The 27,973-nt window shown below is 42.7% G+C and overlaps 1 protein-coding gene across 1 annotated transcript; it reads right to left on the bottom strand.

Annotated features, from left to right (window-relative positions):
* On the bottom strand, nucleotides 1-27,878 carry Nsdhl (NAD(P) dependent 3-beta-hydroxysteroid dehydrogenase NSDHL). Its single transcript, XM_077107120.1, has 8 exons — nucleotides 27,758-27,878; nucleotides 20,024-20,141; nucleotides 17,900-18,058; nucleotides 10,218-10,364; nucleotides 7,740-7,868; nucleotides 5,184-5,326; nucleotides 3,124-3,226; nucleotides 1-1,414 (listed from the first exon to the last, which is right to left on the bottom strand). Exons 2-8 carry the CDS (start codon nucleotides 20,093-20,095, stop codon nucleotides 1,082-1,084), a joined length of 1,086 nt encoding a protein of 361 aa, XP_076963235.1. The 5' UTR covers nucleotides 20,096-20,141; nucleotides 27,758-27,878; the 3' UTR covers nucleotides 1-1,081.
* Between the last annotated feature and the right edge of the window lie 95 nt (nucleotides 27,879-27,973).

Genomic DNA, 27,973 nt, shown 5'->3' with positions numbered 1-27,973 from the left:
CTTTCACTTTATTGTAGTTTCCCATGTACCCCCTGCCCTTCAACAAAGGGAAAAAACTTTAAATTACATTTCAATTAGGTGGAGAAGAAACTATATTCTACAAACAGATAATCATCAGGAGATAGAAAAGCCTAGATTATTATATGTGCTATGCCCTTTTGAAGTTGCTTGATGGATTTTATGAGTGTGACGTGCAGGGATCTCTCTGCATCATCTCATGATTTTCTGCCCAAACTCAAAGAAGATTAAGGAGGCTCCCTTTTCTTTGGTTTACCATCAACCAGCCTGATGTCCCATGTTAGATAAGAGCTAAATGGCTAATATGGCATGTCACTGAGCCAGATCACCATTGTCACTATAAATGACAAGACTCTGCTGATAAAAGGAAATGTTTTATGAAACAACATTGCAGGTGGGCACTGGAAGAGTCCCTAAGAGACAACATGGAAGGAAGTAAAAAACCAGCTGTGCCTTCCAGAATGCAGGGATCATAGTAATTTATGCCCTCGTGTTTTTTTTTGCTCCAAACTGTGTTGATATGAAATGTACATCTGAAGTCTCATTCATGTGTTTACAACTTCTGCTTTTCTTCTAGGATATTGTCAAAGCCATGGTTCCTTGAACAGACTCTAGTGGCTTCCACTCTAGTACTGGTTTGCATGATGAATATTCTGGTCTCCCATTCTCAATCAGCAAATGGATTGTTTCTTACAGGTACCTTGATTATGTACTAGAAGACTAGAATGAAATGGATGATTTCAGGGTGGTCCTTGTGATAAGGAACCTTGGGTGGGGAGAGGGGATTGTGAGTGGAGAGATACAGAGATATAGAGGGAGAACAAAACAGTACAATATGAGGCTGCCTGTTTTAAGAAATTCAAATCCAATGCTGTGAAAAGAGGAATGTCTGCTGTTCTTGTCACCCTCACAGGCACGGAGGGAGCAGGGCATGGTCTCATTTAACTAGCAAGAAGTCTTAAGCTCAGAAGGAACTCATTTGAAGGCTATTAGTTCATCAGTGCACAGGGGAAAAGGTTAGTGGCCAGAGCACACACTGAGATGGCCCAGTCTCCAGGGTGCCTCACTTGACCTTCCGCAGGTGGTGAAAGCTCTGTACGGTCCTCTGCACGGCGTCATCCATGGTGACCAGTGGCTGGTACCCCATGACCTTTTTGGCTTTTTCACAGCTGTAGTAGTGGAAGGTGCCAGCCAGTGCAACCCGCATTGGTGTGAAAGTGGGCTGGAGCTGGATGATGGGACTGACCACCATTACCAGCAGGGACACCAGAAGGGCCAGGTAGTAGGCTACCCAGTAGGGGATGTGGTATTTGGGGGCCTCATAATTAAGGCCTGTCAGGATGCGGGACAGGAACGTCCAGAAAGGGATGGGTTCATCGTTGGTGATGTGAAATGCCTGGTGAGGGAACAAGAAGTTAGAAACCTCTCTTCAGCTGCAGGGTGAGAAGGCAGCTGGGACCCAGAGCCCAACCACAGCTACTGGCTCAACCACAACTCTCACTGTGGGAAACCAGAGGCTGCTCCCTGTCTACCCACCCGTCCAGCTCTTCTTCAGGGCAGCTAAACACTGAGGTGTATATTTGGCCTCCTCATGTGTCTGGCTACTCCAGCATTTCACACGGTCTGTCCTCAATTCTGTAAATGGGCAGCATTCAGAGGTAGAGAGGAAAGGCAGTGCAAATTTTATCTATGGTCTAGGATTTTAAATGGAACTTAACTTGCCCTAGGAAGGTACATTCATTAATTTAGTAATTGTCAATCATGGTAAAACTCATCTTCTTATTTTCGTATGCAATGAATGGGTGATTCATTTCTGGAACATACTGTTTGTTCTAAACCAAAAGCCACTCCCACTTTACTCCCAACCACCTGCAAGCTTATGAGTGGGAAAATTGGCAGAGGTGTAGAGTGAAAGAGGACCAAGCAGTGAGGAAGGATTCCAAATCTAGGTGTGAGAACCAAAGATGATGGGGGTGCCTAGGAGTGGGAGATAGGGTAAAGGGACTAATCAGGCTCTCCGATCTTTGCTTAAGAGCTGCTGTTTCCTGCCATATCCACCCCACTTCAGAGAAGGCCATCATCCCAACCCTGATCTGCCCACTGGACACCAAATGCCAGTAGATTCAGCTATATTACCCTTATGGAGGGGTGAGAGGCCTGAGTGATGTGAGCATGTGTGGGCCATGGGTAAAATGGAAACTTGAGGAACAAGTGGGAGAAATGGTAGGAAGCAAGCACACGATCAAATGGTCACGCTCCAGAGAAGGTATGGTTTGGATATGGACTGCTCCCCAGAGGTTTAGGTGTTGAAAGTTTGGTCCTTTGCTCGTTGTGCTACTGAAAGGTTATGGAAACTTTAGAAGGGTGAGGCCTAGTTGAGACAAGTAGGTCACTAGGGGCATGTCCTTGAAGGGAATATCTTATCCCTGGTCACTCATTCGTTCTCTAGCTTCTATCTCCAAACTTTCTAAACTCCTTCCATAAAGCAGTTACAAAAGCTTCTGAACCACATGGTCAGAGGTAGAGTGCTATAGTTTGGATATGGAATGTCCCCCAAAGGCTCATGTGTTGAAGGCTTGGTCTCCAGAGTGGTAATATTGGGAGGTGATAGAAACTATAGGCAGTGAGGCCTACGTGGAGCCAGTGGGTCACCGGGGTATATCCTTGAAGGGTATATTTTCTCCCAGGGCCCTTCCCCTCTCTCTTTGCATCCTGGATGACATCATGTTCTGCCTCACTACAGGCCCCCAAATAATGGAGCCAACCAATTGTGAGCCAAAATGAATCTTTCCTCCTTTAAGTTGTTTTTCTCAGACATTTTGCCATTGTATGGAAAGCTAACTAACACAATGGGGAACAAAGCTCTTAAGCTCTGCTCACTCCCACCTAATTAACTCATGCATTTTGTGATGCTCATTGACGCAGTTCTCCCTACTAGAGGGCCTCAACATTGGCCCAAGGGGATACTAAAGCAGACTTGTCATGATATAGGATCACAGGGACAAGCAGTGAGCAAACCCAATAGCAGAGAGAAGAAATCTGAAAAAAGGCAAACATGCAGGGGCAGGAAGCGGTGAGTCAAGCTGGAAGAAGCAGGTGCCTTACCTTCCCACCCAGTGCTGCATCTTGGGAGAGGTGCTCTGCAGCCAGGATGTGTCCATGGACTACATTCTCTACGAAGGTGAAATCTACCAAGTTCTTCCCATTTCTGCAGGTGCACAGGGAATGGTTCAGCTGTGCTGGTAGTGCTCAGCTGTGAGCCTCATGGAGCCCCTGCAGCACAACTGCTGTCTGCCCTGGCAGTGCCCACCCCCAGCATACCTGGATGTCTGTAACAGATAAGGAAGTGGAGAGGGCTAGGACTCTTGGAGCATTTACACTAGTGGAATATTTGAGGGCCAAGCAATGAATGTGGAAGTGGGGTACCCTGACCACACCATCCAAGCACAGTCAGCACTGGTACTGTCTGCTTAAGTTTCAATTTGGGCAGTGACTCTTCAACAACTACTTCCCAGGATATACTGGGCCAATGCACGGCTCTTGGTAATTCCTCAAAGTGATAAGTGAGGGTGGTAATGAGGCTTAGCAAGATGCAGGGATAAGAGTGGGAAATGAAAGGGAGGGATTATGGGGTAGGAAGGATGATAGAATGAATTGGACATTATTACCCTATGTGCATATATGACTACATGACCAGTGTGATTGTACATCTCGTACAACCAGAAGAATGAGAAGTTATACTCCATTTATGTATGATGTGTCAAAATGCATTCTACTGTCATGTATAACTAGTTAGAACAAAAAAAAGATAAAAAGAGGGAAAAATGAAGGAAGAAAAGGTGCATTTGGGAGATAGCCACAATTGCTGTCACTGGTGGGAGCCCTCACCACTACTTTTCTTGAGAAGGAATGTAACACCTACATCTGACTTCTAGAAACAAAGATTTGAGGCTTTAGTGTGTCACTCTGGGCCAATTGCTTCTGCTCTGAGCCTTGGTTTCCATAATTTCCAAATAGGGAAAGAGATATTTTTCAAGCCTTCCTGAGAAGGCACACCAGGTTAAATAGTGGCCTTCAAAAAACAAAACAAAACAAAACAAAACAAAAAACCCCAAAAAAACAAAAAACATGTCCTTCTGGATCTTTTGAATGCAACCTTATATAGAAATGGGGTCAAATTCTCCTTCCCCACCAGCAAAAGGAACAAACCTTACTAACATCTGAATTTTGGACTTCTGGATTCCACATCCATGAGACAATCAATTTCTGTAGTTTTAGGCATTAAGTTTTTGGTAATTATGGCAGCCCCAGGAAATGAATGGAGGTCACTGTTATGGTCTGAATGCTTATGTGTCCCCAATATTCATATGTTGGGACCTAATCCCCGATGTGATGCTGTTAAGAGGTGGGAAGTTTGGGAGTTGATTAGGCCGCGAGAGCTCCACCCTTATAAATGGGACTAATGTCCTTATAAAAGAGGCTTGAGGGAGCCTCTTTGCTCCTTATGCCTTGTGAGGAAAAATAGCAGGTGCCATCTTGACAAATTGGCTCTTATCAGATACCAAATTTGTTCATGCCTTGATCTCAGACTTTCCAGACTCTAGAACTTTGAACAATATATTTCTCAGTTACTATTATGGTTTAGATGCTTTGAGGTGTCCTCAAAAGACTCACATGTGAGACAATGCAAGGAGGTTTATAAGTGAAATGAATGGGTTGTAAGAGGCTTGATCTAATCAGTGAATTAATTCCCTGACAGGGATTTACTGGCTGGTAACTGTGTGGCTGGAAGAGGTAGGTCACTGGGTGTATGCTTTTGGGGTATACATTTTGTACCTGGTGAGGGACTCTTTCTCTGCTTCCTGGTGTCCTGTCCTGAGCTGCTTCCCTCTACCATGTCATGATGTTCTATCTCAACTTGGGCTGTGTGGAATGGAGTTAGCTGTCTATGGACTGAGACCTCTGAAACCTTGAGCCCCAAATAAATTTTTCCTCCTCAGTTTTTGTCAGATCTTTTAGTCACAGTGACAAAAGAGCTATCTAAAACAGTTACCCAATCTAAGGTATTTTGTTGTAGCAGCCTGAACAAACTAAGACTGGCACGGAAAGCTGCTTGTGTACTGCACGGGTCAGGGAGGGGTGAAGAGCAATGGGGGCAAACTCACCCAATCATGAACTTCATCTTGCCCTTCTTGGCTGCCTCAATGAGGATGGGGACCAACTGGGGATCTCCTGGGCCAAAAATGCCATGAGGACGGATAGCTGTGGTTAAGAAATTTCTCTCAGGATCATTGGCGTCCAGAACTGCCTGAAGGAGAACAGGAGGAGTGTGTCCATTGCAAACTCTCAGCCCAAGCTAAGATGGCTCCTCACTAGCTGGGTAGCATTTACCATAGGGGACTGATAGATGATGTGTTCTGTTGGTATACAGACTACTGGGCAGTAGTCTACTTTGGGATGACAACCCATATCAGTCACCAGTACCTCTCTATTCCATCCATCCTCCAAAATGTGACATGCAGGAGAAAACTGAGTAAAAACCAGTGAGCTCAAATTGAAAGGCTTGGGTTTGGGTTCAAAGGCTAAGATGCACAAATGCTGCCAGGTGGAATTGTATCTTGGCAGCAGTTTGTGGAAAAGGTCGAAGGGTTCCAGTTATTGAGCCAGCAGTGAGCCTCCAGCAAGGCTACTGCCACAAAAAGGGCTTAGGACTTAATGACATGTGCCAGACTGGGCTGTTTCGTCAATGCTGAGTGTACCATCTCATAGGAAAGGACTTAGACAAACGCAACTGGGCCCAGGAGGAGGGTCAGAGTGAGTGAAGAGTATGGAGGCCATGGCCTGGGGAAACAGGGCAGCACTGATGAGAATGAAAGATGTAAGTGGCAAGTGCCCCAGAAAAGGCAGCCATTCTTCCTGTTACCACCTCAGGAAGAGAGAGGTGTCTTCTGTGGGGCTATGTGAACACAATAAAACCCAAGGGTTTAAGTACAGTCATGTGCCAAATAATAATGCTCCTGCAAGGCTGAAATTACCTAACAATGCAGTCCCCCAGTCAACCTGTACAGGAAAGAGGTTTTACTTCAAAAGTAACAAAAAATCTTAAAGGAGTTGTTGCACTCTTGGTAAAACAGGGATGATTATGGTACCCACCCTGACAAGACTCTAAGAAGACTAAATGTGACAACTCAAGCCAACTGCTTAGGGATTATAGTAATTGTTGGGGTGTGTCATCTAGGAGTTCTATTCCATGGTGGCAAGATGCTTGTACAAGTTTCAGTCCCATCAACTGTTATTTATTGATTAAATTTATAACAATCAGAGCTGGCCAACAGTGGAGAAGCTGCCTCTTTCAACAGATTCCCAGAGTTGTTTCTGCCTCTTGCTGTCAGGCCTGTGGTCCTTATGACCATAAAAGTAATGACTAACTATGGATTCCAACAATGTCTACCAAGGTTCATCTTGATTACTAAAGGCATGTGACTGAAGGGGTCCTGCACTGACATCAAATTTGGTTTATTATCAGTAAAGAGATTTAAAACCTACACAGGTATTGATCTTGGCTGAAACCAGGCTCTAGGTAAGTTACTGCTAGTGTCACCCTCAGGCTTTGCTGATTCCAGTTAAGCACCCAAAAGTCCACACAAGCAAGACACTGATGGTGTGAGCCCAAGATGCCATTTGGAGCTCCTGAGCCTACATAGGCTCAGATGATAGTGACTAAAGTTGTCAGGGCCCAGCAGAGGCTTCAGTGTTCCTTGGGCGTAGACTGAACACAGCCTGGACATAGAACTTCAGCTTATCAAGGCCAGGCCTGTACATCCAGGTTTGGGGAAGTCTCTGAGTCTCTCTACACCCAGTTCTACTGGGGCTTTCTGAGTTGAAGTAATAGAAAACAGCTGGGAGGCACCTGACTGTCAGATCACAGAGGACTCAATGCCAGTTTGGTGATAAGATCCAGTTCATTAAGCACTGGCATTGAGGGAAGACCTCAGTGGGTGTGGCGTGCTACAAATGCCTGGGAAAGGTAAAGTCATAGATATCCAGTTAAGGCGAGCTGTCTGGGGCTCAGGACACTCATGGCCCACAGCTTAGGACTGTCTCAGGGTGATGGTAATAGCTCATCCAGGTCCCATGCAGCCTGAAAGCTCAGTGGCTATTATTCAATCCACTGGTTGCCTAATCTAGCCACATGAAAATTAGGTGCCCCTTGATGAAGGTTCTGGATCCCTCTCTGCATCAATAATCTGGTGATGATAACACTGCCTGCCTATGGGATCATTGTGAAGGTAAAAGGAGGCAGGTCCCAGAAAATACTCAGACTAGTACCCAGGAACATTAAGCTATACTGTTCTTATTTTTTTTAAAAGAGAGAGAGAGAGAGAGAGAGAGAGAGAGAGAGAGAGAGAGAGAGAGAGAGAGAGAGAGAGAGAGAATTTTTTAATATTTATTTTTTAGTTTTCGGCGGACACAACATCTTTGTATGTGATGCTGAGGATCGAACCCGGGCTGCACGCATGCCAGGCGAGCGTGCTACCACTTGAGCCACATCCCCAGCCCCAATATACTGTTCTTATTTTAAAATTTAATTCACCTACACGTTTTACTTCCCAAGTTTGATACTCAGGCCTCAGAATGCTAACTTTCTATGTTCCCACATTTTTCTTAAGAATATAAACCCTTCAGATGTCCACTCACTCAAGTGGGTCTAAGGTACATACTCTCTCTTGCAGGATCTTAGTCTCTGTGTAGTAGTCTATGGGTTTCATGGCATAAGGAAGGTCTTCGGTTCCATTTTTGATGTCACTGCCCTCAAAGATGACACTGGCACTGCTGGTCAAAATGAGTTTCTGGCAGAGGAAGATTTAAAGAAAAATACGAGTCAGAAATTATTGCAATTCCAACAGCTTGAAAGTCGTGTATGTGTGAGAATGAAATGGCGCCTGTTTCCTAGCCTCACATGTGAGTGTCTGCAATATTTATTAGCTGCAATGCCTTTGCTTTTTGGTCCTTCTTAAGATAATCACCACCTTCTGCAGCTATGTGGATTCCAGATACTTCATGGTATTACAATCTGAAACACTGGACCTCCTGTTTTTTCTATCTTGTCATACCCGAGGGACAGAACAGATTCCCATTATTCATAGTATGTCACTATCAGATAGATTCTTCATGGGGAAAAAACAGCCCACAAACTTCCCTCCCAGCATGGGCACAGATAAAGGCCAGCACAGCATAGGAGGGAGCATGGGAATAGGCTCAGTTCAGATACAAACACTGAAAGCATGGCTTGCTGCATGCTGCAGGTGGCGCTGAACAGTAAGAAAAGAATTATACAGTGACTGGGCTGAACTGGTCATCTGTGTGGAGAAAAAGACTTGATTTCAACCTCACTGTATATAAATATGAACATAAATCGATTCCTGGTAGATCAAAGGACTTCAATGTGGGAAGCAATGCTTTAAATCTTTAAGATAAAATACATTAAATAATCTTTTGATCATCGTATTAGAAATATTTTCTTAAATACAACACAGAAAGTCATTTCCTACACCCCTACTCACTAAGCTATTCTTCTCTTTCAGCAAATGAACAACAGTTCTGTATTCCAAGATGGACAGAACCCCAAAAGCATAATACTGGAAAAGAGCAAGTTGCAGGAGGACATGTTCAATATAATACCATTTTATAAGGTTTTATAACATGCAGAATAAGACTTCATACTGACTGCATATGGAACAAACAAATGATAAATCTAGATTCAGAATATTGTTACATGTGGGTAAAGAAAGGGAGCAATATTACTGAGGAAGGATATACAAGGGACTTAATCTCTGCCAAGATGCTGAGATCTTTAAAGACTATGATGAATGTATGGGTGTTGTACTATTCTGGAATCTTCTTTTAGGCCTGTTCCCTTCCATTTAACCATAGCAGTAGTGGACTTTGCAGAGCTTCAGTTATGTAAGACAAATTGGAGAGTCTGGAACTTGGCATCAGAGGATATGCTTGAAATCCCACCTGTTCCATTTACTGGTAGACTTCACTTAGCCCCTGGCTACCTATCAAGGAGAAAAATAGGAGGGAACCACAGAAGGGCAGGGTGTCTTTTCAAGTGCAAAGTGTAGGCGTTGCTATTATTAACACTGATGGGAGCCCACCTATTCTTACTGGGTCAGACAATCATGCCAGGGACTAGCTGGTAGTACCCAGAAGGAGCACTGGGAGAAGGATTCCTAGCTCACTGAAGGCTTTGTTCTAGTTATAATTGTTTCTTGCAAGCATCACCATGAGGGAGCTGTTATATCCACTGGCTTGAGTCCCACAAAGGTCATTCCCAGGACCAAGATTTGTAACAACAGTACAGAAAGCTACCACATGGCACAAATTCATATCTTCTCAGATCTAGCAATCCCACTTCTGGATGCAAACATCAAAGAAATGAAAGCAGGGCATGGGACAGATGTTTTTACAACCTTATTCATAGCAGCATCGTTCACAACAGCCCAAAGGTGATAATAACACAAATGTCCACAGGTAGATGAACAAAATGTGGTCCATTCATAAGATGGAGTATATTCAGCTTAAAAAGGTGGGAAAGTCCCAACACACACCACAACATGGATGAACGTTGAAGACATTAGATTAAGTGAAATGAGCCCATCATAAGAGGACATATGTTGTATGAGGTCCCTATAGTAGTCAGGTTTCATACAGACAAGACAGTAAAATGGTAGGTGCCAGAAACTAGATGGAGGGAGGAATGGAGAATTGTTCAATGGAGGCAGAGTTTCTGTTGGGGAAGAAGAAAGTCCTGGAGATAGATGGTGATGATGGCTGCACAACAATGGGAACAGCCATAATGCCACTGAACATATACCTAAAATGGGTAAAAAATGTTACGTGTATTTTGTCACAATAACAATAAAAGCAATTATCTCAATTTTGTAGCTCTTTACTCAAAGACTAATAGGCCTTAGGGTCCTCAGATGGTCTACCGATATGTGGTTAGAATATTAAAACTCTAACAGGCCTTGGCATGATTGTAAGTGACACCCAGGGTTTAAATGCTAAGATCTTTAAATTTAAGAAACAACAGACCATGGCTAAGCCCAGGAAGACTGTAAGAGGAACTGTAGCTCCCACCCTTGCATGGGGTCACATGTTCCTGATAGCACTTTCCACTGCCTTTGCCTTACCTGAACTCCAGCCTTTTTGCAAGTTTCAATGACATTCTTGGTGCCAATGAAATTCACTCTATAAAAGAGCTCCTTGTTGTTACTGGATGGTGGGGGTGATGCACAATGGAAAACTGTGCTTACACCTTTCAGAGCTGGGTACAGGTCCTGAAAAGCAAACAAAGACAAAAGAATCATTTGTGCTGGGCAGGTCAACAGTTTTCTCCTATTCTGACTCTGTAATCTGTATCTAGTAGGCTGCTTGCCTTTTTATAATTCTGCAATCAATATGGAAACACATTCTTGTAAAAGATTCAAACAATACAGAAGTGCATGCACTAGAAAGCAAGTTGTCCCGTTGACAACCCCCTTTCCATGAACTAGTCCCCAGTAAACAGAGTTTGGGGGCATTGGAAGACTATGGGATCTGGAGACAACACCCTCTACATGTTTAGGGAATCTGGGGGAGGGGGTAGAACTCCCAGTAGGACAAGGTGAGTTCATATGCAAAAATTATAAGTCATATGAAAAAGTCCTACACTATCAATACAGAGACCAGATACAATGTACAACCTGAAAGAGAGTTTAAAATACTAAATTTACTACTTAAAGGAATCTCCTGAGAGAAATGAAGGGTTGCATATTTGGGGCAGGAAATACATAAGTTGAATTAGGAACACCTTGTCATTATCAGAAAGTAAGAAAGATTGCCAAGACTACCAAGGACATATAGAAGGTACTCAAGAGTCAACACGAAGAGGCCTCAACTGGCCAAAGAAGAGGTGGTTTGATCATCAGTAAGAACAACTCTTTTTGAGACAATCAAGTACAAGGGGAAGAACCAACCATTTAATATGTGCAAGGTACAAAGGTACAAGTGACCAAGGGAAGAGAAAATAAGGGTACATCACCATTTCACCAAATCTTGATGAAATAATGGGATCTAGGTATGATTACTATCAAAGAAAGAAAACTATGAATGATATGTCAAGATTCACTAATCAATGTTTTGCCACAATATCCTCTCTATTTATACAGACATGAATCTTGCCTCTGAATTTTTTATCATACAACTCCTAAGAACAAAGACGTTCTGAATAACCTCAAAACAGTGATCACAAGGCAAATTCCAACAGATTGGTTACTCCTATCTAACAATGAGTCTATATTCAAGTTTCCCTAATTGTGCTGACGATGTCCTTTATAGCTGTTTTTACCTGCAGTCTAGAACTCTGTTTTTTCTTTATCTTTTGTAATAGTGCTATTTTTCAAAGAGTCAAGTTGGTTATTTTACTGATTGTCCCTCAATGGGCATCTGTTTGTTTCCTCAGGATTATATTCAGGCTCAATAGTTATGGCAAAAATTTCACATTGGTGCAGGTATGTCTTTCTCGGGGAAGGCATACCTTGTGAGGCACATGTTTGTCCCATCGATTATGATGCTCAGTTGGAACGTTCACTGAAGTAGACAGCTGCCTGATTCTGGCCATCCAAAGGTAACTTTACTCCTTTGCAATCAGTAAATCATCTGTGAGGTGATCATCCCATGACTGATTTCAACATATATTGATTGATCTTGCCTGGAACACTTAAATGGACTGGTTGCAAAATGGTAACATTCTCATGCTAAACATGTCTTTTATACTTATTAACTATAATTCCTCTGTAAAGTAGAGCTTCCTTTCCACTCAAAACTAATTTTCTTTTCAGTATTTCTATGGTCACATAGATTCTTTTTAATTCAATATATTAAAATCCACTACTATTACCATTTTCTCAAAGTTGGTCAGTGCTGGCCCTTCAGGTTGGCTACTTTGTCCTTTGGTCATGTCCTCATTAATTTGGTCCTAAGAAATTTGGGGTTCTGGTGATGTTAAGGAAAAGCTAACTCCAACTCAGTGTCTCCTACTCTGACAGACAGATAATTTCTGACACCCAGTGTGTGGAAAACCCCCTAAGGGTCTCCCTTTAAAATTGGATTTAAGTAAAAATGGAAATAATATACCAATAACCACAGCACAAGCAGTTGGGGGAAATGTTTTGGAGAGAAGTTAAAAGTTGGCTAAGGATCCTGTCTCTTTAGAGGAGATGCAACAGTGATCAAAAAAAGAGTCAAAATCTCTGTGTTTGTGGAGATGATGTTCTCTGGTGGAAAGAACAAATAAGGATACAAACAAGTGGATACTGAGTATATCAGCTCTTGCCAAGTGTTATGCAGAAAGAATGCAGAGTAAGAGGATTAGGAGGGGCAGGCTGCTTAACATACAGTGCCCACAGATCTATAGGAAGTGAGGAAGCAGGCTCTATGCTTCATAAAACATTCCTGCAGGGAATGTGTGAAGCACTGGGTTCAATCCTTAGCACCACATAAAAATAAACAAATAAAATACAGACATGCTGTCCATCTATAAGTATAAAAAAAAATAAAAAACAAAAAACAAATCCTGCAAAAAGGACAGCAAATGCAAAGTTTCTGAGGCAGAAACTTGGTTGGTCAGTTAGAGAAGCATTAAGATGGCCAGTGTGACCGTAGCACAGCAATGAGGGGAAATATGGGAGGGAAGGAGGCTAGGGAGGGGGTAGGGACATATTGTGCAAGTGGTGATGTTTGTTATTTGCTCTAAATGGGACTGGATGTCATTGGAGGTTGCAGAACAGAGGAATGATAGGATCTCAGTTCTGCATTAAAAGGCTCCCTCTAACATCTAGGTGGGAGATGATGATCTATTATCCTTGGACCAGGATAGTATCTACAAAAAGGGGTGCAAAGTTGCTGGATCACAGTAGAGTTAACACGGTTTTCTGTTGAATGGGATGAGACAGAAAGGAATCGAAGATGAATCTTAGGTTTTTGGCCAATGAGACTGGAAAGACAGAGTGGGCCACTTTGGGGAGCTTGAGAAGACTTCAGAAGGAGTAAGTTTGCTTGGTAAGGAAGGAGCCTATGGTAGGGACAAGTATGGACATGGCAAGTGTGAATGTCCAGCAGGTAATTAGACATGTGCAAGGCTGGACATACCCAGCTAGGGACTTAGAAGCTTCTAGAGAATATTAAATCCCTGAGGTGGGATGGATTCACCAGGACACAGAATGTAGTTAGAAAAGAGATTCATGGAAAGCCCTGGAGCCTGCAAAGTTTAGAAATTATAGAGCTATGGAGACTGAGAAGGGGAAATCACCAAGGTAGTAGAATGAGTGAGTGTGACATCTTAGAAGGCAAGCGAAGAAAGCACCAGATGCCACTGAAGGGCCAAGGTCTTATAAGGATGAGACTCAACCACCAGATACAGTCACCTCAAGGTCCTTTCAGAAGGATAGCAGAGGTCATGAATACAAATGACTCTTTGAGCTCTGCTATCCATGGCAGCAGCTGGGCTGGGGCATGGTGTCAAGATGGCCAACACAGGGGTCTGTGAATTGACAGCTGATCTAATGCAGGAGAGAGTGGGATGAATCCCTAGTGCACTCACTGAGTATGGAAGGGGAGGGTCATTCTAGCTGGCACCAGATGGGAGCTTTCCCAAGGATGAGGCATGTTCTGGCAGGGCAGGGGAGGCAGGATGCAGATGCAGGGCTGGGTGGCACTGGGGGAGGCTTGAGGGCCATGGCCAGAGATAGAGCAAGAAGCAACCAGCACATCTCCTCCTCTCTGGCCCAGTCCAGCTGCCCAGATACACAGGGAAGAGAGAGAACTGGATTTTACCAGGGATGGGATGACAATGTTAAGTACCACATGACAGGGATTTTTATGTGTCTGGCTCCCAGTGATCTCATCTAGCACTAGTCTAGGGTTAACATCCACAATCAGCTGATGTTAGGTAAAGGACACTATCCTGGATAATCTGAGTGGACTGCACCTAACCACACAAAGGCATTAAGAGCAAAACTGAACCCAGGGGTGCTCTACCACTGAGCTACATCCCCCCCTTTTAAAATTTTGAGACAGGGCCTCACTAAATTGCTCAGGCTGGTCTCAAACTTGCAATCTTTCTGCCCCAGTCTTCCAACTCTCTGATTTTTTTCCCCCTGTAGGGATTCATAGTGATAAACTTCCCTCTTAGAATCACCTTTGCTGAACATGCCAAAAAAAAAAGATTTTGGGGAAAAGATAGGTTTTTAAACAAATGTTGCTGGAAAAACTGGATATTCATATGTACAGGAAGGAAACTAGATTCCTATCTCTTACCCTACACAAAAGTCAATCAAAGTGGATCAAAAACTTAGGAATTAGACCAGAAATTTTGAAACTTCTAGAAGAAAACACAGGGTCAGTATTCCATCATATTGATGCAGACACTGACTTCCTTAACAAGACTCCTAAAGCTCAAGAAATAAAACCAAAAAACAATAAGTGGGATGCCATCAAATTAAAAACCATCTGTACAACAATGGAAATTATTAAGAGCATGAAGAGAGAGCCTACAAAATGGGTGAAAAATCTTTGCCAGATACTTTTCTGATAGGATATTAAAATCTAAAACATGGAAAGAACTCAAAAGACTTAATATAGAAAACCAAAACAAACAAAAAAGTCAAACAAATAATCCAATTAATAAAAATCAGAAAGATTTCAAATAAATAACCTAATGATGCATCTCAAGGACTTAGAAAAACAAGAACAAATCAATACCAAATCCAGGAGAAGGAAGTAAATAATAAAGATCAGAGATGAAATAGAAAATAAAAGAACAATACAAAATGTCAATGAAACAGAGTGGGTTCTTTGAAAGGATAAGTAAGGTGATAAACTCTTATCCCAACTAACCAAAAGTTAGATTCTATACCAACAGAGTCAGTATGGCTATCATCATGAACAAAAACAATAATAAAATCTGGGGAGGATGCAGGGAAGAAGAAACCCTGATATATTGTTGTTGTTGGGAATATAAATTAGTATGGCCACAATGGAAAACAATATGAAAATTCCTCAAAAAGCTAAAAGTAGAACTACTGTATGACCCAGGAATACCATTTCTCAGTATTTATCTGAAAAAATTAAATTTAGCATACTTTAGAAATACATGCATACCCATTTTTATTATGGTACAACTCACAAGAGCCCAGTTATGAAATCAGCTTAGATGTCTGTCAACAGATGAATGAATAAAGAACATGTGATTTAGATGTCTATCATATATTTGTATATATATCACGTTTTTCATGTAGCAGAGTATTATTATTCAGCTACAAGGAAGAATAAACATGTCATTTTCAGGAAAAAGAATAGAACTGAAGATCTTTATGTTAAAAGAAATAATCTAAATTCAGAAAGACAAATACTGTATGTTTTCTCTTATATGTGGAAGTTAGACGGGAAAGGATGTCATGAATGTAGAAGAGAAACCATTAGTCTAGAAGAAGGTGATCAAAGAGAGAGCAGAAGGTGAGTACTGAGAAGTGATATTGATCAATTTATGTTACATGCATGTATGAAGAGCCACAATGAAACCCTGTATTCTGTGCAATTATTATGCATCAATAAAAAGTGAAATGTAGAGTTACCATATCACCCATCCTGTATGTGTACCTTAAAGAAATGAAAACATACATTCATGCAAAAATTCAGACACAGAATATTCATAGCAGTATAATTCATAATAGCCCCAAGTTAAAACAACCCAAACATTCATCTATAAATGAACAGCTGAATACAATTTGATTCATCCATACCATGAAATATTATTCAGCAATAAAAATAAATGAAGTACTGATATGTGATATAATAAAATCTCAAAAAAAATTAGGTTAAAGAAGCCAGTCACAAGAGATCATATAGTATATGTTTCCATTAAAATAAAATGTCAAGAAACATATAACTGGATCAGTGGTCGTCTAGGGCTTGAGGGGAGGGGAGGAGGGGAGCAACTACAAATGGGTATGAAGTTTTCTACTGGGCGATGAAAATGTTCTGAAGTTTGCTTTGGGTGATGACTTCATAATTTGGAACTATCAAAAACCACTGAATTTTACACTTTATATTGTAAAGCTTAATGTATATAAATTCCATTTCAAGGTGTTTAAAATAAAGAACATACAATGGGGGAAAAAAGAGCAAAACTGAGGGTTTAGTAAGAAGAAATTCTAACTTGGGTTGCCCCATAAACTTCTGTCTGAGCTTCCTATCAGTCCTGCAAATTTCAGATGTTCCCAGCCAGCACCCACAATCACATAAACCAATTCCTTCAATTAAATCTCAACCTCTCTCTCCTCCCTCAACAACCCTACCTTGTTGGTTGCTTTTTGGGGGAACCTTGACTGATATACATAATGAGAAGAAAAAGGGGCAAAGACAGGTAAAGGTTATGCAGGGGAGTAAGAGCACAATGGAACCAATGGCAGTGAGCACAGAATGGGGTGAGGGACAGTGGAAATGACTGCATGTCTGAGTGGAGTCATGAGTTGTTCAGGCTGGGATATTAATTAGAGGGTCTGAACTGAAAAAAAAAAAAGAGGAGATGCCTACAACTGAGATTAAGGAGAAGATGTGTTTTCTAGAGGTGATCTAGGAAATGACAATGGGAATAGAGGATGAGATCATTCTTTAGAGAGAAGAGGCCAGGGAAGAGAGGCAAGGGTATTGGTAGGGTCATCTTCATGAATGCAGTCTTCACCAATGATAATGCTGGAAATGTGGTTGATGTAGCTGGCATCAGCCAGGAGATAAAATCATTACAGAATGATGAGGAGTCACCTGGGAAGGAGCTGTGGGTAGCTGCCACAAGAAAGGGTTTGTACTGTCTTCAATGTTGGAGAGGCTCAGGGCACAGAGAGGGAGGAAGGAAAGCATCTACCCCATCTCTAGGCCCTGAAGAGTAATTTATATAGCATGGGAGAGAAAGCACACATGGCTTTGCAAGAGTAGGATCAAGGAAGACATGTGACTCTAAATAGCACCAAGTTACATTTCATACTCTTCAGAATGGAAACACCAAAAAAGTCTAATAATTAGGCCAATGTTGGCAAGGATGTAGAGCCATGGAGATCCTCCCACATTGCTGGTGGGAAATGACAAACAGAGCAAGCATCTTTGTAGAGCAATTTGGCAACATTTGATAAAATTCAAAATAATAATACGCTTACAACATGAATGAACCTTGAAAACATGATGTTAAGGGAAAGAAGCCAGTCACAAAAGGTCACCTATTGGATGATTCTACTGCTATGAAATTTCCAGAACAGGGAGAATCCAGCAACTGAAAAGCAGAGTCGTTGTCAGGGGCTAGTAGGGAGGGAATGGGAAGTCAGTGTACAGGATTTCCTCTTGGGGTGATAAAAATGTTTTGGTACATGACTTTGTGGATACAGTCAAAACCACTGAACTGCACACTTTAAAATATAAAGCATACAGTATGTGAATTCTATCTTAATTGAAAGGAAGATGAACTCTGAGGCCCAGCATCTGCAGTCAGCACACTACAATCCATGACATTTTTGGTAAAACTTTTGGTTTTATACAGACACATCTGGTCATTTAAGTAGGCAGTGTTGCTGCTTTTGCTCTTATGACGGAGCTGAGCTGCTGTGATGTAGATGCCAGTTATTCATTATGAATACTAGCAATGTGGTGTGTGTTAAACTCTTTCTTATATCTTTCAAAATAAAATCATTTCTCCCAAACAATTTGGTTGGTCTCTAAGCACAGGAAGTGCTATGGTTTCCCCTGAGTGTGTGTGGGAGATTGGCAAGGGTGCAGAGACCATTACCTCTTGGTTGCAGAGGTCACCCAGAAAGAACTGCACCCGGGGATTATCAAAACCTTGCCGGATATCGAATACGTTGACGGTGTAGCCCCTTGCAAGCAACTGCTCCACCATGTGCTGCCCCAGGAATCCAGAGCCTCCAATCACTGTGCAGTTCTTAACCTACAGAAAGAGAAAGTTGTCAGAAGAACCAGCATGGTGATGACCAGAAGCTAGTGGGAGGCTAGACTTATGTGTTATGAGCCACTGCAATGGCAGGTATGTTTGTTTGAAACTGTAAGCCCAGGGAGATGCTTTATATAATTCAAGTGTTCCATTATCAGTGTCACCTTCTCTGCTGGGACCAGCAAGAAGGAAAGACAGAGCAAATAGTACTAAAATAGACCTTGGTGGATTTGATGACAATTCTCATGCTTTGTATTTAGTGAAGGGAAATTAAATCACCTATGATCAAATCTGGATGTTCTATTTATTTTTTTCCTCAGTGCTGAAAATGGAACCCAGGGCTTTGTGCTTGGTAGGCAAACACTTTACCACTGAGCTACATTCCCAGCCCCAACCTGGACAATCTAAAAGAAAAAAAAAAAAAAGAAAAACAAAAAGCAAAGGTGATACTTTATTGCTCCTGATATCTGATTCCTGGGCACTTCTCTAATACAAACAAAACAAAAACAACAAACAAAAAGCCAGTCATTTAAGAGTTTGCACTTAAATCATCAGAAAGGAGCAGTCTCCACATTGATAGGACAAAGTGCCTTCTTGACCACAATAAGGCTTGGACTTGTCACCTAACCCCTTCCTGCTTCAGCTTAACCAATGAAGACTGTCCCAGTGAGATCTCCTGGTAGCACTGCAGACACAATCAGACAGCTGCTTGGCACCCAGGACCATGGCTTTGCTTCCCTTCTCTGAATTCTGAAGAGCTAACAAATTAGGAGTAAGCTGTGATGCCTACATCTCAGCCTCCCAGGTGTGCCCAGATTCTTGGCTAAATTACAACTCTGGGAACTGGAGATAATGGAAGGACAAAGCTCTACATGCAGACACATGCATATTTGAACTCCAGGCTATCAATGCAAAATTGTTGCTGTTGCCTGCTGAATATGCTGGCTATAAGTGTCCCCAAAGATGACGTGTGATATTCTTCCTTCCTAGGATATTGCCAAAATTATATCTGGGTTTCTTTTCAACATAATAAACCCCCATTTTCCTTAGTTTATATAGAATATATCAAAGTTGAATGTGTGAAACTAAAGATTTTAAAGAATTTCTGTTCTGATTAAAAACCAACCAACCTCTCTACTTATTCCTTAAACATCAACACAACTGAGCTACATGAAACTCAAGGAATGCCAGGGTCAGCCACCTTCTACAGATCTGCCTCTCTCCCAGTCTGGGTGTTCTATCTGAAATGGCACTTTTACTAGATTCCACTAGACCCACCTAGAGATAGCAGCACAACTTTACCATCATTTTTTCTTGTATAATCTACTGACATAACTGGCCTCACCATTCAAAACCCAAAAAGTAGGGCCGGGTGTGGTGGCATATGGCTATAATCTAAGTGGTTTGGAAGGCTGAGGCAGGAGGCTTGCAAATTCAAAGCCAGCCTCAGCAATGGCAAGGCACTAAGCAACTCAGTGAGACTCTGTCTCTAACTTTTCTATATACTGTTTCCTATGCTAGTCTACTAGGAAGCCCCATCTAGCCAACTGCAGGCAAACTGAACTGCCTGACCAATAGCCAACAGTTAACTGCCAATAAGTGCATAAGAGGCACCCTGGGAACACACACCTCAGGGGTCCTCTGTGTGCCTGCTGCTGCACAAGTGAGCCTGGGCAAGACTAGCAACAATCCCCTAACTGTACTCAGCTCAAATCACAGAGTTGTGAATAAAGGAACTGTTGTTCTTTCAAATCACTGTATTCTAATATTGTCTGGTACACAGCAGTAACAGATACATCTTAAATATGTGTATCTTGTTAAAAATACCTGTATTTCATTGATGTAATAAATGTAATAAATGCATATTACAGCCTAGAGGTAAACATCAGTGTCTTGCTGGTAAGTATGCACTCGACATTTTCCCTACCCGACTTTAGTTAACCTTTTTAGGGCTGTACTTACCTTGGGAATGTCCTCTATCACATGGGTCCGCGTGATCTGTTCTCTCACTTGCTCTCCAACTGCTTGTTCCATTATGGCTCAAAATATAGTTCTTGTTTACACTCAACTTTTCTTCTTCCTAAAGACATATTTAGAGATAGATACTAATGTTATACAAAGCATGCCATCCCCATTTCAATTGCTGTTTTCACAAATAGTTCAACTGCAACTATAGCTGTTGGCTGAAGCAGTCAGTTCATGTTCTGGTGATGCAGGTTGCACTCTCAGGGTATGGCAGGGCTCATAACTCCATATACTTGGAACATAGGCACAGTGGGAAGTCAGTTACATGATCTCATTTACTACTTAGGAAAATAAGAACATTGTGTTGTAGCTTTTGCCACATGCCAAATATACTTTAATCATTTTTGCTTTCTCTTGGGGTACTTGTTAGATGGTGGCAGTGCACAGGCCTAGGGAATCCTGGGTTCTGGCCCTGGTCTTGTCATGAACTTCACAAATCTGCTCCAGTCATTCCTCTTTGCTGTGACTCTGTTTGTCCATCAATGAAAGGGATTTGTGTGCTCATGCCTATGATGTCAGGGCATGGGATGCTGGGCAGGTGGTGGGCAGAGTGTAATAAGAGACAGAACTCTCTTGATGTTAGGTCAAAGCCATCTTGACTTTGGGTGAAAGCACTCAGAGTGTCTGAAACCCTCAGGAAATAATCAGAGCATGGCAGGGACCAACCAGCTCAAAACCAGGAGAGAATAGTGACAAAGTCCAACCATGTTATCACAAGTACAACTCTTAGGGTATGCTTCCCTCTTCCTTTACACACAATATGGAATTGCCAACACAATTCATTTATGAGATGTTTGTTGTTGCATCTCTGTTTCCTTTTTACTGGCCTGTGAAAGCTTAGATTCAGAGAACACTATTTGAGTGAAGAGGTGGCAGACAGGTGGCCAGCATCATATCTCAAGCATTACAATTTCTCCAATCTGATCACACACCTGGAGTTTCACACCCCCACCTTGTTCAACAAGTGGGCTAACATGTGTCCCCAAAGGAGCTGATTACATGAGTGTATGGATTTTGTGGGAATATGGAAGGATGAAATGGCCTTGAAATGGATGTTTGGACTCTCAATGTATGATGGGGCCATTTGGGGTGCACAGTTCTCTGAACTCATAATAGAAGTTATTAGAAAAATGTATCTCAAAATTTGACTATGCCTGGGCCTTAATACAATACATCCAATGAAAAAGCAAAGTCAGTCTGCAGTTCTGTGCTTTCTATAACCGCCCCCCCCCCTTTATCCCATAGTGCCATGCACACTGGCTGGGGCCCTGTCATCTGTTTATCCCAAATGCATATAGCTAAAATTTGACTGATTTGGCTCAATGTTTGTAATAGGACCAGAGTAAATGGAAATTGGATTTTGGTACCTTGTTCCAAAAAAACCTCAGAGTCTGAGCTGTCTTTTTTGGTGCTGTATAACAGGCACGCAGCCCAGTACCAAGTGGGCACCTGTGTGTCTTCCAGACTCATGGCTATGTATGTGTATATGCGCACACCTGCACAGAGCCCCTGCTGCTCAACATCACCTACAGAAATTCTCATCTAAACTTCCATCTAGGAGCTCTGTTAGGCATCTGGTTTTGTTTGTACTATAATCAAAATATCCACTGATTCTCAGGGAAAGACAAGCAAACAGGAAGGCATATGACATCCATGGGGTAAGGACATTCCCCCACCCCATCCAACTTCGGACCCTGCCAAGGTCATTATTGACCTCTGTTAGGAAGAGGTCTGAGGATGGGGCCATGATGGTCTTCTGCTCAGAAGCTTGCAGGATCCAATGACAGGGCTAACCAGGCTATATTGGTTCAAGGCTGGAGGCCTCGGCTCCTCAAAGTCTCTGCTCCCCTTTGCTGCCTATGAAAAGCATAAATTACCCCACTCTTCAACACAGTTGGCAATACTTTAATGAATCCAGAGCTGCATGAGTTCAAATCCCAGCTCAGCTTCTTACCAACAGGATGCCCTCTAGGGAGTTATTTAAAGATCTGTGCCTGCTTCCTCAACTGGAAAGTGAATAGCCTCATAAGATCACTATAAGGAGTAAATGAGAAAATGCATGCAACACCCTCAACACAGTGCCAAAGAATGTGACCACACCATTAAAGACCACTATTACTATCATCAGAAATGTTACTTCCTCTGCAGCAGTCTACTTTACCCCACTTCCTTATTGGTCATCTTTGAATTTTTCCATTGCTTTATACCTCTGCTGGGTAAACAGCTTCCAGGCCTCAACAAGCCCATGCTGCCTAATGGGTATACGTTGTAAAGTATATACACAGAATGTGAAAAAGGAATAACACAGGGCTGGGGTTTAGCTCAGTGGTAGAGTGTGTGCTTAACATGCTCAAGGCCTGGGTTCCATCCCTAGAACACACGAAAGAATAAGATATATTGAGACTTACAAATTTGGGTAGAAAGAGGTATGACCCCCTTCCTTCCACCTCTTCAAAGAATAACACAATGAATGACCTAAATATGCTTTATTCAGTTCTTAATTAAAGCAAAAGATTAGACTTAATCATCCCTACATGGCTGAAGACACTGCTGGACTATTACAGAGGGGTGAGTGGTAACCACCCTGAAGATGTGTTTCCATTCTAATCTCTGGAACCTGTGAATGTATCCCGATTCAGAGAAAGGGCCTTTGTGGAAGTAAAGATGATGAGGAGGTTATTCTGGTGGGCCCTAATCCAGTGACAAGTGTTCCTGCAAGACACAAAGAGAAGAGACACGGAGAGAAGAGGAGGATGCCAGGAGAAGATGAATACAGTGACCAGAATGAAGTGGCCATAAGTCTAGGAAAGCCTGGGGCCAGCAGAAGCTCAGAGAAGCAACAAAGGAGTCTCCCACAGAGACTTTGGAGAGAGTCAGGTTAAAGAATATCAAGAGTAGCTTTGATCCAACAGACATTTATCTGAAGAAGATATACTTCTCAAGATGGCTCATGAGTACTTGAAACATTGTTCAACATCACTAATCATTAGGGAAATAAAATCAAAACCCCAAGGAGAGACCACCTCACATCCATTAGGATGGCTATTATCCAAAAGTTAGTCAGCAGAAAATAATAAGTGTTGGTAAGGATATGGAGAAACTGGAACCCTCATGGCATGCTCATAGAATTTTCCTGGTATGTAAAGTGGTGTAACTGCTGTGGAAAACAGTATGGCAATTACTCAAAAATTAAACATAGAATTACCATATGAGGCAACATTTTCACTTGTGGGTATAGACCCCCCAAAATGGAAAGGTGGCACTTGGAACACATATCTGTACATCCATGTTCATAGCAGCATTATTCACTATCAGACAAAAGGTGAAAGCAACCCAACCCAAATGTCTTTTGATGGATGATGAATGGTTAAACAAAAGTGGTGTATCTATACCATGGAATATTATTCAGCCATAAAAAAGGAATGAAGTTCTGATGCAGGCTACAATATGGATAAACTTTGAGAACATCACACTAAGTGAAATAAATAATCCAGGCACAAAAGAACAAATGCTGCCTGGTACCATTCATGTGAGGTACCCAGAGTAGGCAAATAGAGACTGACTGACAGTTGCCAGGGGCTGTGGGAGGGGGCATGGAATGACTGTTAATGGGTATAGGGTTTCAATTTGCAGGATAAGAAGAGTTCTGAGCTGGATGGTAGTGAGGGTTGCACTATGATGGGAATGTATTTAAGCCACTGACATGTACACCTAAAAATGGTTAATGTACATTTTCAGCTATGTGTATTTTACTACATGTTTATATTGAAAAATAGCTCTAAACTATTGAATATAGGACCCTCAAGGAGCAAAATTCTAGGGGCTTATACATCAAAAGCTTCCATGAATCCATTAAAAACCAAGATGTGCACTCCCCATTTCCACTGGAACAGAGTATTAGGCTAATAATGATTTAAGAAGAGAGATTCATCTTGTACTGGTGAAACCCAAGCTCCTTGCTCCACTTTTGGGCTGCTGATAGAATTTGAAGAAGACAGCAAGATAGCCCTGATAGTTCCAGGTCACTGACTCCTAGAGACAAAAGGGACAGTGTGTTTCAAACCAAACAAAGAGAGATGAGTGCCTCCACCTTTTAAAGGAGTGCAGTGCAGGAAGCAAGAACTTGGCCACCAGGAGCTCATCACTGTAATCCACAGGCAGGTAAAACCCACCTGGAGGAAGAAATAAGAACAGGATTCCAGGCAAAATATACTCCCCCAAAGGACTCAATCAGTAGAGTGTGGCCCTCCAAGGAAAGCAAAGTAACATTTCTCAGATCTCTGTTTGGAATCCTGGTATGGGAACTGAGTCTCAGATTATAAAGGAGGACTCCCTTTCTCCCCTCCCTGCTCGCTTCATGCTACTGATACTGGGTTTAAGGATCCAATGAAAAGAGAGGGATTCTCCTGGTGCTGGTGCATGCTTTCATTATGGATAAGTTTCTTTGAGAAAGTATTGCAAAGCAGGAGCCCTGTGCAAACAAATGTAAGGTCTCCCCTTTCACAACTCCAAGATGTGATACAGGGGAGAAAACATGCAGATTAGGACCAGTGAGGCCAGCAGCTAGGTCTTTAGAGCTCTCAGGCGAGCCATTACTTCGCTGGTACAATCTGACTTGACTTTGACTTTCCCAGACCTCAGGGGTATGTGTGTGTTTCTTTTAGTATTTCCTATTCATGATGTGGTTCCTTCAAGCTCAATTGCCCGCTCTGGAAAGCTCTGTCCTCCAGCACCTGTCGATGTTCTCATCCTGGGTTCAAGTGACAATTGAAAGACCCTGTTGCTGCTGGTTAAGAGCCTTCATCTGCCTACCTCAGAGCTTCTGTGGGGCTTAAGCAAGGTTAAAAGTGGAGGCTCATTCACAACTCACTGACTACTAGCCACCATCAGGCAGATGCTGCATAAAAGACAACCTCAACCTTCAAGGAGGCCACCTTCTCATGTGGGAGACAGGAAGCTATAAAGAATTACAGAAGTATGTTTGAGCCTCAAGGAGGGTAAGACCAGACCACCAATATAGGATGCTGGGTCAGTAAAAGTAACCCCAAAGCTGAGTCAAACAAGATGGTGGCACAGATCCAGCATATTCTGATACCTGACAAGTTGTGTCACGGCAAGTGTGAAGTAAGACTAGGAATAAAGTGGACAACATACAGGGGCTATGTGACCCTGAAGTTGTAGGCGGGGGTGTGGGTTATGATCAGATCAGTCAGGCTGTACAGTGAAGAGATTTTAGCTAAGCCTAAGGGCCCCAGGCATGCCAAGTAGTGAAAATCATTAGAACATGTCAGAGAAAAGAACTTAGTATTGCCTGGAGACGTGCTAAATGTCAGACTCTTTTATATATGAGTATATTATTCCATTAAGATCCAAAAAGTAAGCTGGGCATGGTGGTGCATGCAATCCCAGTGGCTCAGGAGGCTGAGGCAGGAGGATTGTGAGTTCAAAGCCAGCCTCAGAAAAAGCAAGGCACTAAGCTACTCAGTGAGACCCTGTCTCTAAATAAGATATAAAACAGGGCTTTGGATGTGGTTCAGTGGTCGAGTGCCCATGAGTTCAATCCCCAGTACCAGAAAAAAAAAGGTTAAAAAAGTATCTAGTAAAGCAGACAGCATTGGTTTTACTCAACAGATGAGAAACTGAGGCTCAGAAATCAAGGGACTTGCCCAGGGTCACACAGTTGGCACAAAACCCAGATAAAACTTGTGTTCATCTCTTCTACTGTGTGAGGCTGCCACCCTGTGGACTGGGAAATAAGGTGTGTCAGTCAGCTTTCCATTACTTTAACAACACATTTGAAATAATCAACTTAAAAAGAGGAATGGTTTATTTTGACTCACAGTTTTGGAAGTTTGACATCAGTTTCTTGACCCTGTTGTTCTGGGCTTGTCGTGAGGCAGTCGGTACAGATGGCAGAAGTGTGTAGTGAAGGAGGCAGATTAGCAAAGAGATAGAGAGGAAGGGGCAGGGGCTCCATATCCTCTTCTACAGTACATCCACAATGATCTAACTTCCTTTCCTAAAGGTTCCACTACCTCCCAACAGTGATACAGGCTGGCAACCAAGACTTCAGCACAAGGCTATGGAGGGAAAGCTGGAAGCATTCGCAGGGATAAAAGAGGAGGAGGCTTTTATGAACTTTACTTCACAGTTATAGGAAGCCTCTGAAGGGCACTGACCTGATAAGAGCTGTTAACTGGGAGAATTAATCTGGTGGAGCAGGGTGGAATAGATAGGTGAGAGGTAGGAAACAGGAGGCTACTGGTTAGTTGTTTGACACAGGTTTACTAAGTCCCTATATGTGCCCCTCCCTATTCCATGGACTGGAGCATCAACAGTGAACAAAACAAAGATGTCTGCCCTCACGGAGCCTGCCTTTAAGTGGCAGGGCAACAAAGAACAAAACAAATAAAATTGACAGTTGGTTACAAGGTAATAAGTACTATGGGGAAAAAAGTAGAGTAAGGTGAGGGAGTGTACTGAGGGTTGCAGCACTAAATAGGGTGCTCAGGGTAAGGGTGGTCTCACTGAGAAGAGAGCTGGGTGAAGACCAGGAGGAAGAAAAGATGTGGGCACAGAAGACAGAAGGGACAGTTGGGACAAAAGTTCAGTGCCTGGCATTTGACGCCCAACAACAAAACCAGCATTCTGGGTCTGGACTGAGCCAGGATAGAGGAAAAGAAGACCAATTGTGGGGATGATGGTTGGGGGGCACATCATGCCAGGCTTTGCATATCATGATGAGAACTATGACTGCGACTAGTTGGGAGGCTGAACATGAAGTCTTGAAACGCAGCAGGGGCAAAAAGAGAAAGAAAGGGCATTTCAGCGGCAGTGCTGTTTGAACTTGGAGGCTCAATATGTGGTAGGGGACAGGAAATGTGTCAAATATAACTGAAAGCTTTTAAACCTGAATCACTGCTCAAGAGGCAGAAGTTCCACCTGTGGGGTGCTAATAAGCCCCAAGCCTTTGTCAGCCAATAAATTTATACTCTGTCCTCAACTTGCCTAAATTATTGTCCTACCGCTTGGAGAGGAAGCAATGAGCTAGTTAAGGAGGTACGGGTACAAATTCATCTCTGCCATACCCTTGCATGTGCTCTTTTTTAATTTTCCAAGTCTGCTATACATTTCCAACACTCCTGTGACTTTGTTCATAAGGGTGTCTTGACCTATGACGCTCCCCTCTGTCTACATTGTCAGGGTGAGGGTGGTTGCCAAACAGGATATTTTGAAGACCTCTCAGGCTCCTCACACTTGCTATTATCTTCTTCACTCCATTAACAGTCTGTTCCCAAGGTCCCCCGCTCACTATCCTGGGCTGGTTTTACCCAGGTCAAAACTAAAATGATTCTTCCGTGAAGGCACACTTTTAAAGCAAAAAACTTTGGCGGAATTAGATTTTTAAGTCCCAGAGGTCTGACCCTTGACAACAAAGCTCAGCACGCCTCTTAACCTTTCCTAGTCTCAGCTGCCGGGTGAATACAGTTCCCATTCCCACATGTAAGTTCACGTCTTTTCTGGCCCCTCTGATGTTGGGAGTCCCTCACTCCGTCCTAGGCAGACCAGAAAGCCCCCCGACCCGAACCGCCCCACTCATCCCCTCGCCCTCCTGCTCTGTTCAGCTGCAGACACAAGACGGCCCCCCAAAGACAAGGTCATGACTCTTACCCGTCTGTCTGTAGGCGCTCTCTCAGCCTGCCTCCGCTTGTCCGTGGCCTACACCCACAGAGTTGCAGCTGCTGACCACCACTCTCTTTTCCTAGCCCTGCATGAGCTGAGAATCAGCCGAGTTTCCTCCACCAACGGGATTGGTCCAGTTCGGCATAGGATCAGCCAATGGACGTTTGTAGCGTGATCTTGCCCAATGAGGATAAGTCTTAGTCG

This window comes from Callospermophilus lateralis, chromosome X (assembly GCF_048772815.1).
Source record: "Callospermophilus lateralis isolate mCalLat2 chromosome X, mCalLat2.hap1, whole genome shotgun sequence".
In the NCBI taxonomy this organism is placed as follows: Eukaryota; Metazoa; Chordata; class Mammalia; order Rodentia; family Sciuridae; genus Callospermophilus; species Callospermophilus lateralis.
The sequence above is the reverse complement of the archived record's forward strand: the minus strand, read 5'-3'. Positions and strand labels throughout refer to the sequence as shown.

Excerpts from the sequence above, each read along its gene's own strand:
- Nsdhl (XM_077107120.1), bottom strand. The coding sequence starts at position 20,095 with ATGGAACAAGCAGTTGGAGAGCAAGTGAGAGAACAGATCACGCGGACC. Across the intron at positions 7,869-10,217 it reads GCAAAAAGGCTGGAGTTCAG|AAACTCATTTTGACCAGCAG; the intron begins GTAAGGCAAAGG and ends TTCCTCTGCCAG. Across the intron at positions 5,327-7,739 it reads CTAAGATCCTGCAAGAGAGA|GCAGTTCTGGACGCCAATGA; the intron begins GTATGTACCTTA and ends GTTCTCCTTCAG.